General features: G+C 38.8%; 1 protein-coding gene across 1 annotated transcript; it reads right to left on the reverse strand.

Annotated features, from left to right (window-relative positions):
* Positions 1–3,840: 3,840 nt before the first annotated feature.
* Positions 3,841–16,721, reverse strand: LOC121948791 (NXPE family member 3-like). Its single transcript, XM_042494260.2, has 6 exons — positions 16,620–16,721; positions 14,160–14,603; positions 12,781–13,073; positions 11,855–11,925; positions 8,529–8,732; positions 3,841–7,700 (listed from the first exon to the last, which is right to left on the reverse strand). Exons 1-6 carry the CDS (start codon positions 16,719–16,721, stop codon positions 7,147–7,149), a joined length of 1,668 nt encoding a protein of 555 aa, XP_042350194.1. The 3' UTR covers positions 3,841–7,146.
* Positions 16,722–17,400: the final 679 nt, after the last annotated feature.

A 17,400-nucleotide genomic window follows, 5' to 3' on the forward strand; every position in this document is an offset into this window, starting at 1 on the left:
CATGACAGTAGTATGTATTTCTATATGTTTTTTGACGACCTGACAGAATTTAGCGGAGCGTATTTTACTGGCAGGATTGTAGCTTTGAAGCTAACGGCTGCTAAAGAGCGCACGAGCCTGATAACGTTTCTTATTCGACCAAACCGCATTAAAAATATCACACATAATGTTTATTTTGCTCCACAGAAACATATATATGTTAGACAGGTAACGTAACTTTGTCTTTTGCGAATCAATACGACTGTCCGGGAAATTCGGCGCAGAAATATCCTTTCAATAGCTAATTTAAACATCTTTATTTCCTATTATTCCCTCCTTTCTGCTTGTGTTAGCAACACGCAAACCAACGTAGTTAATGTTTATTCCCAACTACAACTGACGTGTTCGTCTGTTTGCACTGGATATTTGTTGTATTAAATATATTTTACAGCATCTCTTCTCAATTTTTTTGGGATAGCAGCACTCAGGCGACATGTTTAAATAAGGCAGTTATTCAGATTTTTAATGGGAGTACGGCAGAGATACTCAACTTGTTTTGATAGGGGGCCACTTTATGTCAGGAGACCAGGGGCCAGTCCTAGCAGTCCCATACATGTTAATGATTTTAGGACGATTCTGGGATTTGAGGACATTTATCTGATTTTAGGACATTTCTAGGATTCTATGACATTTCTATGATTGTTGGACATTTCAACGATTTTAGGACATTTCTGGGATTTCTGCATGTCTCAAGGATTTTTAGACATTTCTAAGATTGTAGAACATTTCTAGGATTAAGGGATGTTTCTAAGATTTTGGGACATGTCTTGGATTTTAGGAATTTTCGGTCATTCAGGCTTGAGGACATTAGTGGCTCAGCTAGGACCTCTGTCGGAGTGCGTGCGGGATCCTCCACTAACACTGTTTTGATAAGCTGCATTTTGATGCTGTATTATGCACTCTGGCACATTATGTAGTGAATCACTTTGTTTTTGTGGTAAATTAGAAAATGGCTTGGGGGGCCACCTGGCACACTGTCGGGGGCCAGATTTGGTCCCCGGGTTGTAAGTGCAAGTATCACTTGAAACGCCATGGCGTTCTGGCCACAGCAGAGGAGACAAAAGACCTAAACCTGTCTGTTTCTAACTGGACTCTTTAAAAAAGCCATCAAGCTAACATCATATCATCCACTGTCCACAGGAGGCAAAAAGAAACCTCTGAAGGCACCCAAAAAACAGAACAAGGAAATGGATGAGGTTAGTCTTTTACATTTTATTTATCATCATTTTTAATATGAGTTAATAGGACGTTTTTTTTTTCTTTATGCACACACATGCACTTCTATATGACAGCCTTTGTGGCAGTAAATTCCACAATGATGTCTTCAGTTGTCAGCTGATTATTTGTTGTGTAAAAAAATAATCAAAAGAAGACATTTTAAAAAAAGCTTTGAAACATTTCTTTCTGCAACACTAATTTGTAATTCTTAGGGATGAAATTGCCAAAAAAGTCTTAAATAAATGTTGGCTGTAGCCCACACTGAAGAACATAAGCCAGGAGTGATATCATGGAGAGCGTTTCGCGGTCAGCAGATTGTGAGCTGTCTGTGTGTCTGCAGGATGACCTTGCCTTCAAGCAGAAACAAAAGGAAGAGCAGAAGGCCATGGAGGCGCTGAAGGCCAAAGCTTCAGGAAAAGGACCTCTAGGTAAGAGCAGAAAAGCGGCCACGGTGTGTATGTCACCCTTTCCAATTTAATACAGTGCTCACATGTCGGGTGGAGGATACATCACATATCGCTGATGTATCACGGCTTGTTCCAAATATATAACATACACAATGACTGTATCGCTAACATCGGACATTAAAGGTCACAGTTTTTTGATTTAACCATTTTGGTGCAGTTGAGATCAAGAATCTCTTTTTCAAAGGAGACCTGGCTAAGACAGTCAGCAGTGAAAAAACACAAAATTGCAGACAGAGACACAAAAGGACACAAAATACAATTCACAGGCACTAAAGCATGTTGGACAAGCATTTGTTTTTTAAGCCACATGCACTCGCATCCGAATTTCGATTCCCTCGCTCTCTCCCGTGGCGCTGTCTCTCTCTCTCTCTCTCTCTCTCTCTCTCTCTCTCTGTCACTCACACACACACACGCACACACACACACACACACACACACACACACACGAAGAAAGACTCACAATCATGATGCGTCACACACACTCCTTCGTTCCTCTAGATCGCTTCCCCCTGAGCGACAGTGTGATAGCAGTTGAGGTGTGTGTGTTATCTGCAGGGCTCCACAGGGTTCCCACAGTCATTGAAAACCTGGAGTAGTTATGGAATTTTCACATTTTCCAGGTCTATCATGAAACCAGTAAATATAATTTACAGTTTTGGAAAAATCTTGGGAATGTGTTGTGTGTAATAAATTAAATAACATTAATGTAAGATAACGACATGTATTTTCTGTTGCTGACGATGTAATGTAGCTTTAATATGTGTAGAAGTTTGAATTTAAATGGTTGTATTTTTTATTATAATATTAATATTTACAACATGCCCCCAGGTTCTGAAGGCATATTTTCTTTGTTTTTAAAATTTTTGTCATTTTAAAAAAAAAAAGTTTTATAGCGAATTTTATATAAAACTTCCAACAATCTTCGAACACATCATGCGAGATACTAAAATTATGTCTGACCAAAGTTTGAATCTTATGTGTTTGAAAAAACACTGGGCTTGTGGGCCAAGAAAAAAAAGGGGTCTTTGAAAAGTCATGGAAAAGTTTGAAAATTTTGTCTATGACAGCGTGTGGGAAACATGATGTTACTTACTCCAGACAGTCGGGCAAGCCTTAAATTGAGCCCTGCTATAACAGTACAGTGAAGTTTTTATTTCAGTTTAGTATCAGAGAACAGCGGAGAGCAAGAAAGGGAAGGGGAGTACCGTATATCTCTACTGCAGAAAATGAGTATTGTTCCCGTTTGAACTATTCAGAATCGATACGTAACTAAAAACTGATGTTTTTGACAACACTTGACTGTGATAATGATCGGTCGTGTGACCAGTTAAACTTCTCACATGTAATAGCTCATATAAAATTAGAACAAACTATTTTTGTTAATAGTTTGCCTTTCAGTTACAAACACACTCTTTGAAAAAAACACTTTTTGAAAAAATAAGAAGCAAAGCAACAATTTTGGTTGTTTTGGAGTTTTTTTTTTATGCACACATTGTTTTTTTTTATGTTTTTTATTTTGTTTTATTTTATTTTTTCGCTCTAGGCAGCAGTGGCATCAAGAAATCGGGCAAGAAGTAAAATCTGAATCTGACGACAATGTTCGTCTGCTCCCCCGGCCTCGCTTCCTGTGTCTGAGGTGTACGTTTGCTCGCTGAGAAGACTCCAGTTTGTTTTGCTCTGGTACACATGAACCCCCCAAAAAAACGTAAAAACCTACCCTGGTGTCAACTGCCTACACCAGTGAAAATGTACAGAAAATGAATAATTTTTGAGAATTTCAAGGACCAGGAATGTGTTGTTGAGGGTCAGGCTCGGGACACGCATCACAACTCCCCAATGGCATGTAATTCGAGGTTTCACACTGTGATATTTGTTGTTGAAGACAGTCACACACACTGACCAAAATCTTCAAATCCAGTTTAGAAATGAAAGTCTGCAGCTTTAGAAATGAAAAACAAAATCTGATCCCTATCATATTTTGTTCTCTGTCCATGTCAAACACAAATGACCCCCATCTCTTTTTTTTCTTCTGATTTTTGTTGTATTGTAAAGAGGGAGATACTAATAAAGTTTTTGTAATAACTGCTTCTCATTTTTATTCTTGAATATTTGTAAAGGAATTCGTCAAAAAATCAACCATCGAAGTGTTAAAAGCAACAGAAGTAAGGCAAGGCGGCTTTATTTTTGTAGCACATTTCATACAACAGTGCAATTCAAAGTGCTTTACAGAGCAATAGAATATAAAAAGATTCAGATTTACAACAAAGGAGATAAAATATAAAATGTAAAATCAATTACTAAATGATTAAAAATAAATAAAAAATCACCATTAAAATAGAAGTGCAGTCAAGAGTCAAGTAATCAAGTAATCTTTTCAAATCCTGACTGAACTGTTTTAACTGCATTTAATCAATAATTATCTTTGGTACAATGCTTTTTCGTCACTAGGTTGTCACCTAGCTTCATGTACAACAGGTCGAAATCACCATGAATAGAGACAATAAACAATATTTTGGGACCAACACCTTCTATCTACCGTGAAACAGTCACACTGGACTTGATTTACGTGTGAGTAAATTGCATTTGGTATAAGGTAGTTATGTTTACATTCAGTACGTTTCATTAAGGCGTAAGAGTTAGATATTTTTCTTGTACATTGATGTGTTTTTTTTAAAAAAAAGATTTTGGCCAGAGGTTTAGTTTTTTGCATTGTAGGGATGATAACAATTGATCGATGATCGATTAAGCAGCCGTTAGGAATTTTTATCGAACATGTAAAATGTAATTGATTAAACTATAAGCTGTGAATTGCTGTCAAAATATACGCAGTATGTTGCTGGGAGCTTTGGTTTAAGGAAAAAACTAATTTGGTATCGCTTGAAATAAGCAGAGTTTTTATGTTTATGTAATCGATTAACCAATCGTTAATTTGACCATTTAATTGATTACGGAAAGTGCTTACAATTTGCAACGGTAGTGCATAGAAAAGTGCCAGGAGCCCCTTTTACACAGCCTGTTGAAGGCAGGAATTTCTCGCAGTTATTTCTCCACGTCGTTCTTTGTAAAAGAGGAATAAAGTGCTGCAGGAAAGATTCCCACAGATCCTTAAAAAGGTCTTAAAAGGCATCGTGTTCGTTAATCTAAAAATAAGACCTTAATTGGCATTAATATGTCTTAAATCAATCTTTCAAGTCTTAAAAATGCTCAGACATTGGAGGTAGGATTCATATGACATTTTTCTGACCCTGCATTGCAAAGGTTGAAAATGACGGGTAACTTAAAAGCTACAGAATGTCTCTTGCATAGACGTCCCTGAAGAGTCAAGTTTTTCTAACAATAAATAAAAATAATAATAAAAATAAGATAAAAATCCCTGTAACCTTAGGTACTTAATGTTGATACATGTTTTTATTCCTTCAAAATTGGCTAATTAGAAATTGGTCCTAAATTTCAATTCAAGTGGTATTAAAAGAGTCTTTAAATTCCTCTCGCTTTAAGTGGGAGGAGCCCTGTGCAGGAATGACAGCTCTTTGTGGGCCTACGCAGAGGTGAGATTGGATTTTTCCATTGGATTTGGATCGTTTTGGTAATTGAGCTTTGTGATAAACAAACGTTTAGATTTATACGCTTTGTTCAGTCAGATAACCTTCACAAATCAACACCACGTTTCTGATATTTGAAGCATAAATTCAATCGCCAGAATCTAAAAGCTAAAGTCAGGCTAAAAACAAACTACATTATGGCTGCATGACTCAACATCGCCATGACATTGAGGTTGTAAAGCTGCGTTTGGCGTGATGAAGCTCTGTAGTCTCATTGAGCCGCTTGTAAGCAACCACCTTTTTTAAAACACATTGGAAAATTCCGGTCGGCAAATGATATTTTGTTTAATTTAACGCTGATTTGTGACTATTCATGTAATTGTATGTTTGCTGTTATATTGTTTTGTTGTAGTTGGTGAGGATTTATGTCTTGTGCCAGAGAAACAATAATTAAATATGGCAGCATTACCAGGTAATACTGTGATAAAAAGTGTAAACAGGATGCGAGACATATTCCTTTTCACACAAACCCCGAAATAGGCAAACAATTCAGAGAAAAGCAGGAAACTATAGAAACACCAGAGGAGTATTCCACCAAGGTGGATAAAGGAAACGCCCGGTTTATTTTGATAAATCTCGCTTATTTAAGTGAGGGGGGTTTATGTGAGTCCCAGCTCAGTAACCATAGTAACCCAGCTCAGTAACCATGGTAACTTGTTCTGCTGAACCAGTCTGCTCCATGGCAGGATAAGTGTCGAGCTTGGTTTAGCTGCGTGTCAAAAAATCCCGAAAGTCGGCTCGGTAAAGCAGCATACCTTCACGTGTGCACCGTGTTTTAGACGTTTTTCTCACAGTGAGACGGAACATAAATGTGAAGAGTAAAGAGTTTGATTTTAGGTGTATGTTGTGGCGACGCCCCATTTCCCATCATGCCTAGTGATAGATTGTGGTTTGCGTTCGAGTTTGATGATCTATGTTCGAAAAAAGCAAATGCCACCTCTTGTTTGTGTTCATAATTTGTCTGTTCAGAACATGGAGGCTTACGCTGGTTATTGCCATCTTTGTCTCAAAAGGTTGACTTTATCCTCGAAATTTCGACTTTTTTTCCCTAAACATTTCGACTTTTTTCTCGACAGTGTATTTCAGCTTTATTCTTGAAACTTTGATGTTTAAGTCAACATTTTGACTCTTGAATCCCCTTCTACATTATCGGCTCCCACCACTCTGGACAATGTCTTTGCACTAAATTTTCATTTGCAGCTACTTCCTTTTGTGCTTATTGTGATGTTTTCTGTTGACATGTGACAAAAGAATTAATGGTTTAGGTCAGAGTTCACACTGTTCAGCATTTTAGGATAATTACAGCAAATGCATTGTATGTATGTCAGTTCTTAGTAAGACAACGGAATAATTTTGAAATGATCAAGCCTACTGATGGTACGGCCGCAGTCTTACTGTAGCCTTTCTGACTGTTTACTTATCGTCAAATACTTTTTCCTGCTTTTCCTGCTCTTGTTCAACCTTACTTTTGCAACATAATGTCCTCTTTTCGAATATTGACTGCTGTTTTTTTCTCCGTGCACACACTGAGTTGAAGCTCTTTCCAGCCTGGCTCGAGTTAACGCTGATTGGACGAGGCTGAAGTGCGTTAGTGGGACGGTTTGAGCGTTACGTGGAAGTTGATGTTGAGTCAAACATGGCTTTTTGAATTGAGTTAGATTTGCGTAGCGACGTTGATGGAATACTCCCCAGAAACCCCAGTCTTCTGTTTACGCACCCATAAACACAAAGATGTGATTGTCACCAGTCTGTCGATTTTAAGAGAAAATAAGAAGAGTTGGAATTCGCTCAGTCGGAAAGGTATTGACTTAAACACACGTTTATCTGTCCTTGCGAGGACATATGTAGGACAGTATAACATTAACCATGTTCTTGATAATGGGGGGCGGAGGGTGGAGGTTGTGCGGCAGTTGGTGGGCCAGGACCATCTCCCAGGCGTCGATCAGTTTCACATTGACGCCTTTGAACACGGCTCTCAGCACCTTGTTACACTGCAGCGAGTGCCAGTCGCTGTTGGTTAGCGACACAGAAAGTGTCAAAATTTTGGGGTTTCCTGTCCGTATGATGACCAGCGTGCCTGGAGCCCTGTCCAGCAGCCGCACCACCGCCCTGCGGATGTTCTGCAGCCTCCGGATGTAGATCTCCATGGGGAAAGTGCCGAAGTGAGCCCAGATGCCAAAGAGCACCACAGTGTTGCTGCCTCCCTTTATGCCATCTAGTTCGTTGGCGATGTATCGGAGCTCGCTGGTTGAGACGGGGACAATGCGGATAGGAGGGCCGTGGAAGCGGTACACCACCAAGATTTGGTTAGCGTAGTCCAGGGACATGTAAGGTCCAGCTTTCTTCGGGCTGTGCAGGTCAAACTCCTTAAGACCTAAAAGCGTTACAGAGGTCACAGATTAACCCTTTGAAACCTGCATCAACATCACTGTTCTTGTGCTACTTTCAGATGTCTTTATAATTTTTTAAAAATCTTTGAGCACTGAGCAAATTGTTTTGATTTCTTTAAAAAAAAATATGGGGAAAAATGGCCAACAACAACATGGCAATAAATGAGTAGACTGATTTTTTTTTTTTAAGCTAGGAAAAAAATTCCAGAAAGCTATATATTTATGATTATCATAATTATACATTTTAAATTATTTTACATCATTATTATGATTTTTTTTTGATTCCCTTTTTTAATTTTCAAATTTTGTTGTTTGTTATTTGGTTTGTATATGCAAATGTGTGTGTATGTACATATATATATTTTTTAGAGGGAGAGTGAGAGAAAAAGTGAGGTAAAAATTTACAAATAACTAGGGAAAACAATGTTATATCATTAAGATTAATGAATATGGATAATTAATGGAATGGATTTGGATATTAATTGTTTATTGTGATTAATATAATTATGTATTTAACATTTTAATTATGCAAAACATTTATAATTAATTATAAATAATTATAATTATATTAATTTAATTTCATCATTTTTTCCGGGTTATTTTCTGTTTTGTTCTGTTACATTTCATCCCTTTTTTGCTAATTTCAAGTCATTTTCTTGTACTTTTTACTAATTGATTGCTAATTTGTGGGTCATTTCTTTGTAAGTTGCTCATTGCCTTCTTACCATGTTTTTGAAAGGAATCAAGCCAGTTTGCCCAGGTTTCAAAGGGTTAAGCTGCAGCCTGAACGAAATCAAACTGTTGTCAGATACCTGGTAGTGCTTCCTTGAGGTATTCATAAAACTGCCTGACAGTGGAGTCTCCGTACATGTGGACCGCCTTGCTTTTCAGACACTGAGTGATGGTCGAGGTATTGAATTGGCGAACTGTGGTGCCATCCAGTGCTCGCCACACACCTTGGTAGTAATATCCAGAGGGTCTGGATGTCACACTGCTGCTCTTCACCTCTGGTTGACCTGAGAGGACATTAAAGAAGAAGGTGGGTTTATTTTATTTTATTTTTTTTTAACTGCCATCAAATTCCAGGAAAAAAACAAACAAAACCAAAGTGTAAAGTCATTTCTGATTTTACTCCTCACAGACTCTAGATACACTGCTAAACCAGGGGATTTACGCGTGAGCAGTGCCATGTGCGTGCGGAAACTGTTGTTTTTTATTTTGGCGCCATGTTCACAGCTAAGAGCAGCCACACTGTCAGAGTGAGCAGCTGCCGCTCAGCTGCCGGATATCTAGAATCTCGCATTTTTTTCCGTGCAGTTTTCAGCAAAAATAGACAGTGGTTTTTTCATAATTGTCTTGACTTTATGCCACCTTTTTACTAAAGTTTCAGTGTCTTTTTTTCACAGACATGAGGAACTGCGAATATCTTTCTTACTGTTCCTGTTTGTTTCAAAATAAAAGTCCTCTGACAACATTTCTGTTGACAGAAGGCATTTTATTGTGAAATATTTGCAGAACCGTGTTGATGATGCAGGAGCTTGCACGTCTTCATATATTAGTGGAGAACAACCAATTATCTATATGACACTGCAATATACAAGAATGAAACAAACAAAATCTCAACCATCAACTGTTCAAGAAAACGGGTAACTGCAGCATGACCAAGGACACCACCCACAGACAAACAAAGCATACAGGTATGCAGGTGCATGCATGTATGTATGTATGCAGACTATGTTTAATATATATGAGTATGGGTGTTTGTGTGAATGTGGAAATTCAGTGGGACATACAGTAAATGTGCATGTACGCATGTATGTGTATGTATATGGATATGTGTGTTTATGTTTGTGTGTATGCACGTCTGTGTGTGAATATCTAAGTGTATATGTTAGAGATGAAGCTCACACATTTATTTACTGACTGACAGAGAAGGGGTAGGAAATATTAAGTTAGTACTTCCTCCTACTCCCTTTCGAACATGTAAGATGCAATATCTTGTTGCTTATTTAAATCCTCTTCGAGTTTTTTCGAAAGGTTATCCATTTTTGTTATTGTCATTTTGTTGATTTAAAAAACAAAATCTTTTTCTGTTTGTTTCTCATGTTTAAGATAAATACGTCTATGGTTAGGTCGTGCTGAGAATGGAACAGGACCGGATCACGAGAGTCGACTGAAGAAGGACACAACAGGAAACCTGGGAGGCCCCAAAACAACCTCTGCAGAACTGTGACACAGGAGCTGGAAAACATGAGCCTGTTATGGGTCGAGGAGCAACATGCTGCCGAGGACTGAATGCAATGGACAGGGCGTGTTGAAGCCTTATGGTCCACAGGGGACAAAGAGGAGTAAGTTAAAATGCTACTTTACTTACAGGGCAGGTGAGTATGAATACTCACAACACTGTTGGCTACATAGAGCCTGCACACAACTATAAATCTGCTTTAATCCTTTGAAACCTTAAAAAAATCTCTTGATTTCCTTCAAAAACATTGTAAGAGGCAACAAGCAACTTAACAACAAATGGCCCAAAACGTAGCAAGAAATTAGTAAAAAGTTAAAGAAAAATTACTTAAAAATAAGCAAGAAAACAAGAAAATAACGTTAACAAATGACAAAAAAATATAGATCATTTTTGGTTTTTTGGAAGATAATTTTTAATACATATATGATACAATGCCATACTTTATTGTCCCTGAAGGGGAAATTTGTCTTGGACTCAGCGCTGCACAGATAATAGAGTGGGGGAGGGATGACGGGAAGTTAGCATCGCACTGTGGTTCCCTCGTCAAAAAACTTATGGGATTTTTAATGGAATTTTCGATCGGCAGAAATGTGCTCTGTGATGAACACAAGTTTATGAGACTTACAGGTTTTGTTTAGCGTGATAATATTCGCAGATGTACACCACTTTTGAGTGTTTTGAAGCGTAAATGAAATCGGCAGAAGCAAAAGCTACTGTTAGGTTATACACGAACATAGCGGTCGCACGTATTAAACGTCACAAGTACAAACACTGTAAGAACACTTTAAACCCTAATCGAAAAATATTATAAACAGATAAACCTACAACTTCAGGTGCGACTCTGTAAAACCATAAAGGCGAAAAAATGGATTTAATGAGTTTCTGTGTCCACTGTGAGGACGTCTGACGTCCCCAACAACCACTGTAGTCTCATTTAGCTACTTGTTAACAACCGCATTTTTAAGACGAGTAAAACCTTAAAAGTTCGGGTTTTGTATTGTATGTTGCAGAACAAAATATCTCAGTATCTTTAGCCTGTGTTAACCACAGACCTTACTTAAGGCATTTTACCCAAAAACATTTTAAAACCATTCAAAAAACCCATCGACTTTAAGACGAGGGAACGTGCTAAAAGGCTAACGAACTTCCGTGTTTTAGGACTCATTACTTCACCACTCTATGCCTCCGCACTTACAACAAGTCAGTAGTCACACCATGACATTAAAAACACAACAGCCTGAACAAAAACAACACCAGATGTCAAACTGCACATAGTCACATGCACTTAACACAAATTGTGCACACATTGTACGTGACACGTACTGCACACGCCCTGTGATAACAACACGTATTGCACATGTCCAGTAATAAAACACCCTGAGAGTATATAACACAACCTTTCTCCGGCAGCTTTGTTTAAAGGTTTAACATAGGAAGGAGCAAAAGAGTTTTTAAAATGACGGAGTTTGCAGTGGGGGACTCTCCATCGGCAAGAGCTCGTACTCTGAGCAGAGGACATGAGACGGGTCAGCCACTGTCCTCTGGACCTGCTTGAGAACAGACAGCTCGTATATGGACTCGAGGGTATCAGCCCCGAAAAAACAATATTGATTGACCCCAAACATTTTTTCCTAGTTTTTTCTTTTTAATAATAGCTAATAATTCCACCCAACTAATTTTCAGAATATTTACTTGTCACATATTCCTAATTTTTTGCAGTTTGGGGGACATTTCTTTCTGAGTTACTCAGCATGTTTTTGAAAGAAGTCAAACCAGAAATGGATGAAATGTTTTTTTTTCCCATCTATTTTTATGTTTACATCAACTTTTAAATTATTAGAATTATCAATTTCATTACAGGCAGTGTTGGCAGTTGTAAAAATCGTGCTTTACCTTCTTTTCTTGGCATCACGGTGATACTTGCAGGTCCTGAAGCTGGAATGAAGACTTTCAGGTTGATGCCTCTGCAGAAAAACACACCAAATTAAATTATTCTTGCACATACTTCAAAATGAACAACAAACACAAGAAAGGAAGACGAAAAGCAGACAACCATTTGAAACCCTTGAAACCTGTAGATTGACTGAACTTGAATGAACGTGTGCTACATTAAGATCCCTTTCACAAATATTTAACTCTTTGAACCCCTGGGCAGAATGGGGAAAAGGCACTGAGCAACTTGGTAAGAAATGTGCCACAAGTTGTTAGAAATGAGTAGATTTTGATGTTTTTTTTAAAGCTGGGATTTTTTTTTCTCCAGATAACTGTATTCGAAATGATCTATACTTATATATTTTAAGCCATTTCGCAGGTCGTTTCCACGTTTGTTTGGTTTTTTTACTTGTTCAGTTGCTTGTTTTTTTTTTTTTTTGGTTAGTTTTTGGGTTGCTTTTTTTGAATTTTCAGGTAAATTTATCGTAGATTTTACTCTCTTTCAGGTAATTTCTGGGTCATTTCCCTTTGAGTTGCTGATTGCGTTTTGTTCTATGTTTTTGAAAGAAATCAGGAAAATTTGCCCAGGTTTCAAAGGCTTAAAACTAGAAAAATCTAGAACTTAGATGGGGAACAATTGTAAGTTAAACATTACAGAAAACGTATCTCCTAAAAATGGATTTAAAAGACCACAAAATAACATGAAATTGCAATGTTCTAAATTATAATCTAGACTGCTAAGTTTAATTTTTTTAATCTTTATTAGACTTTAAACATCTCTAGATTCAGTCTTAAACTGCTGAAACACTTAATCAAGGTGATACATCAGGTCTCACTGGACTTATATCAGAAGTCACATGAAACGTCCCGTCTCTCTGCCCCCTCACTTTCGAAAGAGCTTGTCCTCGTTGGTCTTGAAGCTTTGTTTGTTGACTCCCATGGCGTGGTTAACCCTGGCGTCACAGCTCAGGCTCTTTGGCTTGTAGCAGAACCACGGCTCGCCTGTGTGGATGTCGGTGAAGTTGCACAGCGGCTGAGTTGGACGAAGACAGACGTTACAGATGGTGGTTTGAGAGACTGAGCCTGAGCGGAAGACGCTGTGGAAGTAAAGTCTGTCAGGTTGTTCAGTGTTCAGCCTGTTCAGCACCGGAATAGCTTCTCTGGGGTGAACCAGCGTCACCTGATCAGATAGAGAACCAGAGTTTTCAGTCAAGTCCAATCAAGTTCAAATTCGTTCAGTCATGTCAACAAAGACAAATTAAATAGATGCTTGTAACGACCTTGAAGATTTTAATTTAAATCAAGTCATGTCAAGTCGGACTCAACTTGCTTTGCTTGGGGCCACTTTTGTAAAATGACAAGGGCCAGTTGCAGCAGCGTCATGCATGTTTCTCGGATTCTACGACATTTCTCATGTTTGAGGTCGTTTCGTAATTTTGAATGTTTTTTGGGTTTTTGGACATTTCCTGGATTTTGGGGACATTCCTCAGATATTAGAAGGTTCATCTGAGTTTGGGATATTTCCAGGATTTAAGGATATTTCTAGAATTTTTGGACATTTCTAGGATTTTTGGATGTTTCCAGGATTGCAGAACATTTCTAGGAGTTTAGGACATTTAAAGGATTTTAGGGCATTTCTAGTGTTATAGGACGTTTTTAGGATATTGGGACATTTCTGGGATTTTCGGACATTTCTTGAATTCTAGGACGTTTCCAGGATTTCATGATGTGCTCGGATAATGGGACGTTTCCAAGAGTTTTGGACAGAATTTTAGAATATTTCAAGGATTTTGGGACGTCTTTGGGATTTTAGGACATTTCTAGGATTTTAGGACACTGGTTGCTTTGCTCCTCTGTCCAGGGGACAACAACGGTTATTTTCTGCACATTTTGACAGATAATCAGCTAGGACTGAGTGATTAATTGAATTATATTTTCAATTTTGATTTTGGCTTCCAACGATTATGTAAGAAAGATTATCGAGATGGAGCGATTGTGCTGTATTCTGTTTTGTAAAGACTCTCCTTTTGTGTTGTGTTAAAAAAATCCAGCGCGCTGCTTTCCTTTACAGCCGTGTGCTCAGTGCTGCCAAGCAAGCTGCGCTATAAACTACCGCTGTCCATCAGCGTATCTAATGCCACGAAAGGTGGCTTTTGGCGTCGATGTGCTGAAACACTGATTTCGTGGCAAAATACTTCAGAATGTGAACAGGCTGATTAAACACCTACAGTACAACCACGTTTAACATTTTAGTTTGTGGCATCACCTCAACCTGTGCGTCTCCTTCCCAGAGCAAAGAGAAGACAGCAGAGTAGCTACCGTTAAGATGATCCACCACCTGTCCGACCACACCTGCACCAAGCTTCGGGTTGTGCAGCCGGGTGAGTAAGAAGTCCCCACCAGACTTCCTGGGATGGCCCTGGAAGTCAGACATTTTGATCATAACCTCCAGCTGATCCCCTACGTGCCACTGTCGTCCTCCGCTCCCTGGGAGAATGGTGAAGTTGCTGTGAGCTGGATCGCTGGTCTCCTCCACAGAAAAAGAGGCCTGCAAAAATGGAGTGTCAGGCCAAGCAATGGAGTCCAGTAGGAGGCGTTCCTCCAAAGCATCTTCAGGGAACAGCGGCTGGAAGGTGCAGAAGTTGTGCTGCATGTGAGGGGCAGTGGAAACTCTCGGGTAGATGATGGTGAAGTTCATTTTAGGATTAAACTAACAGAAGGAAGAGAGAAAGATGGTGACAGTGATGCATTAAACAAATACTCTGAAAGCAAAATAAATAAACCAAAAGGGCCAAGAGGGAAGATTTTCCAGCCATAAAGCTCAAACTGCTCAACGTTTAAGGGATAATTCACCTTAAAATGAAAATTCAGTCATTATCTACTCACCCTCATGCTGATAGAAAGCAGGTGAAGTTTCATAGTCCTCAAAACACAGCTGGACTTTCACAGGAAAAAGGCTTTGCACTCATCTCCCAAGCAATTGAAGCAAAAGGTGACAAGGATTCAAATGTAAAAAAAATACATAATAAAACCACAAAATATCTCCCTACTGCTTGTCTGAAGTAATCCAAGTGTCCTGAAGCCCCTACGTGCCAAGTTTTTTTTGTAAAAATCTCACTAGTGTCATGTTTTTAGCCCTTTTGGAGGCTGTAGCCCCTGGTGTGGGAGCTGCGCTCACGTATGTGCACTTCAATGGAAGAGGAAGGCTGTGTTTGCATGGTCCAACAAGTCCACCACCGGTAGGAAAAAGAATCAAAATGACAAATTACTCCGGCTGTTCTCTACTGATCAACTTTGTCCTGAAGCCTAAACTTGCCAAGTTGTTATGAAAAACATCGCTGGTGCCATGCTTTGCACAGTTGTTTTAAATCCAACAAAGAGACTTGTTGTTTGTTGCTAACTCCGCAAGTCTCCGTGTCTGTGTGGGAGGCCTCCAGGTAGCATGTAAACCCTTGTGTGCAGATAGTGCAAGCTGTGCTTGGTCTTGCGAGTGTGTTTATACGTGAAAGGAGCTCCGGCACTTGGAGCTACAGGCTCCAACAAGGCTAAAAACATGACGCCAGTGAGGATTTTCAAAACAACTTAGGGCACGTAGGCACGTAGGGGCTTCAGGACACTTGGATTACTTCAGACAAGCAGTATGGAGACATTTTGTGGTTTTATTCTGTATTTTTTTAATGTTTGATAATTATTCCCCATTTGCTTCAATTGTTTTGGAGGTGAGTGCATTGCATTTTCCCTGTGAAACTCTGTTTTGTGGACAATAAAACTTCACCTGAATTTCTTTCAGCAAGAAGGTGAGTAGATGATGATTTAATTTTAATTGGGTGATCTATCCTCTAAGGCAGGCATGTCAAACCGGTCCACAGGGGGGCCGGTGTGGCTGCAGGTTTTGTTTCCAACCAAGTAGCAGCACACCAGACTTGACTCATTTAATCAACTGATCTCCATCTTCAGACAGTTGATTGGTCAAACTGTGTGCTCTTGGTTGGTTGGCACAAAAACCTGCAGCCACACCGGCCCCCCTGTGGACCAGTTTGACATGCCTGCTCTAAGGCCCAGGAATACCACCTGTGTCGCCTCATGAGGGCATATTGCTTGCATGATTTAGGTTTAGGTGTGGTTTGTTATGATAAAAGAAAAGATGTAGCTGTGTCTTTAAACAATCTGCTTTAACAGAAATTAGACTACAGACATGAGCATCCTGTGTGTGGGTTTCCAAAGACATATTATAATGTCAGAGGTCTGACTGAGCACATTTATGTCGCTTTACACAAAAAATAAAAGTCTAATAATTGTTAAATAATTTTTAAAAGCATGCTCTGCCAAATGGTTGGTCCTTCTAAAGAGAGTGAAGCTCAGCTAATAAATTTACATTAAAGCAATAAATAAAACACAGATGAATATTTACTGCTGTTAATACCATGTATTCAGTGTTAGCTCATTATATATTTGGTGAAAGGAAGTATGTCAGTCTGATTTTTTCACTATTTCTGTGGTGTTTTCAAAGTACTGTAATGTTAAATATCCAGAATAAATACATGGAAATAATAATAGTACTGCTAATACAACTAATTCCATAGACACGCATTGATATATGTAGACTACACTAAAATGTTGCTTGACCACAGTGACATTTCAAAACCACATCTCAAGATCTAATAACATTTAACACTTCAAACAGGGTCCATCCTTTTAAACCATCCCACTGAAACCAAGCACTCACCTCCAAGACATCCATGTTATGAAGCACAAGGATGAAGACAGCAACAGCCATAAAAAGGAAAATGGCACCGAACTCCTTCCTCATACAAGCTCTGGCCGTCATGGTAGTGTTCGTCTATAGCTGCAGCACACTCTGACCAGGTCCTGTGATAAAGGACTAAAAGATAAAAACAAAAAAACAAAAGGACATCTGACACAGTGATGCCCTGAAGAACAGCACCTTCCTATCCTCTATACACGAATGAGATGCGTCCGTCTCTCTTCTCAGGAAATTGTTTGGACAGTTCAATCATTCATCACAATTAAATTCTGAAGCCGCACCCTCTCTCATCCTCTCAGTTGTCATCCCCATGTGACCTGCTAATGTACCCTTTGTGCTATAATGTGCAAGTCTGACTCTGTAACTGTATAATCCTTCACAAACTCTCACATCTTTTATTGCTGAGTGTTGAAATACACAATAAAATGCACATACACGTTTTTGTTAGATATGCTCCAAAATTATGGACAACCCCCCCCAAAAAAAAAAAGGCTATATGAGAAGCAGGCTCTGTGAACAACTTTAAACAACTGAAAACCTATTTTTCTTCAGACTGGCTATTAATAATTATGTGATGATAGTAATTATTATTTTATATCAATTCTCAAATTTTGTTGTTCTTAACGGTCTCTGTACTTTGTAATTATTTTTTTACTTGTTTATCACTGCTTTTTTTTTGATTGTCTAATCTTGTTGCATTTTCTTTTTACTGTGGGGCATTCAGAGCTGCATCGCTTGTATG

The sequence above is a fragment of the Plectropomus leopardus genome, chromosome 2 (assembly GCF_026936395.1).
Source record: "Plectropomus leopardus strain MGB_pleo_1.0 chromosome 2, ASM2693639v1, whole genome shotgun sequence".
NCBI classification, from domain to species: Eukaryota; Metazoa; Chordata; class Actinopteri; order Perciformes; family Serranidae; genus Plectropomus; species Plectropomus leopardus.

Excerpts from the sequence above, each read along its gene's own strand:
- LOC121948791 (XM_042494260.2), bottom strand. The coding sequence starts at position 16,721 with ATGACGGCCAGAGCTTGTATGAGGAAGGAGTTCGGTGCCATTTTCCTT. Across the intron at positions 14,604-16,619 it reads ATAACATGGATGTCTTGGAG|TTTAATCCTAAAATGAACTT; the intron begins GTGAGTGCTTGG and ends TCCTTCTGTTAG. Across the intron at positions 13,074-14,159 it reads AAGGAGACGCACAGGTTGAG|GTGACGCTGGTTCACCCCAG; the intron begins GTGATGCCACAA and ends CTATCTGATCAG.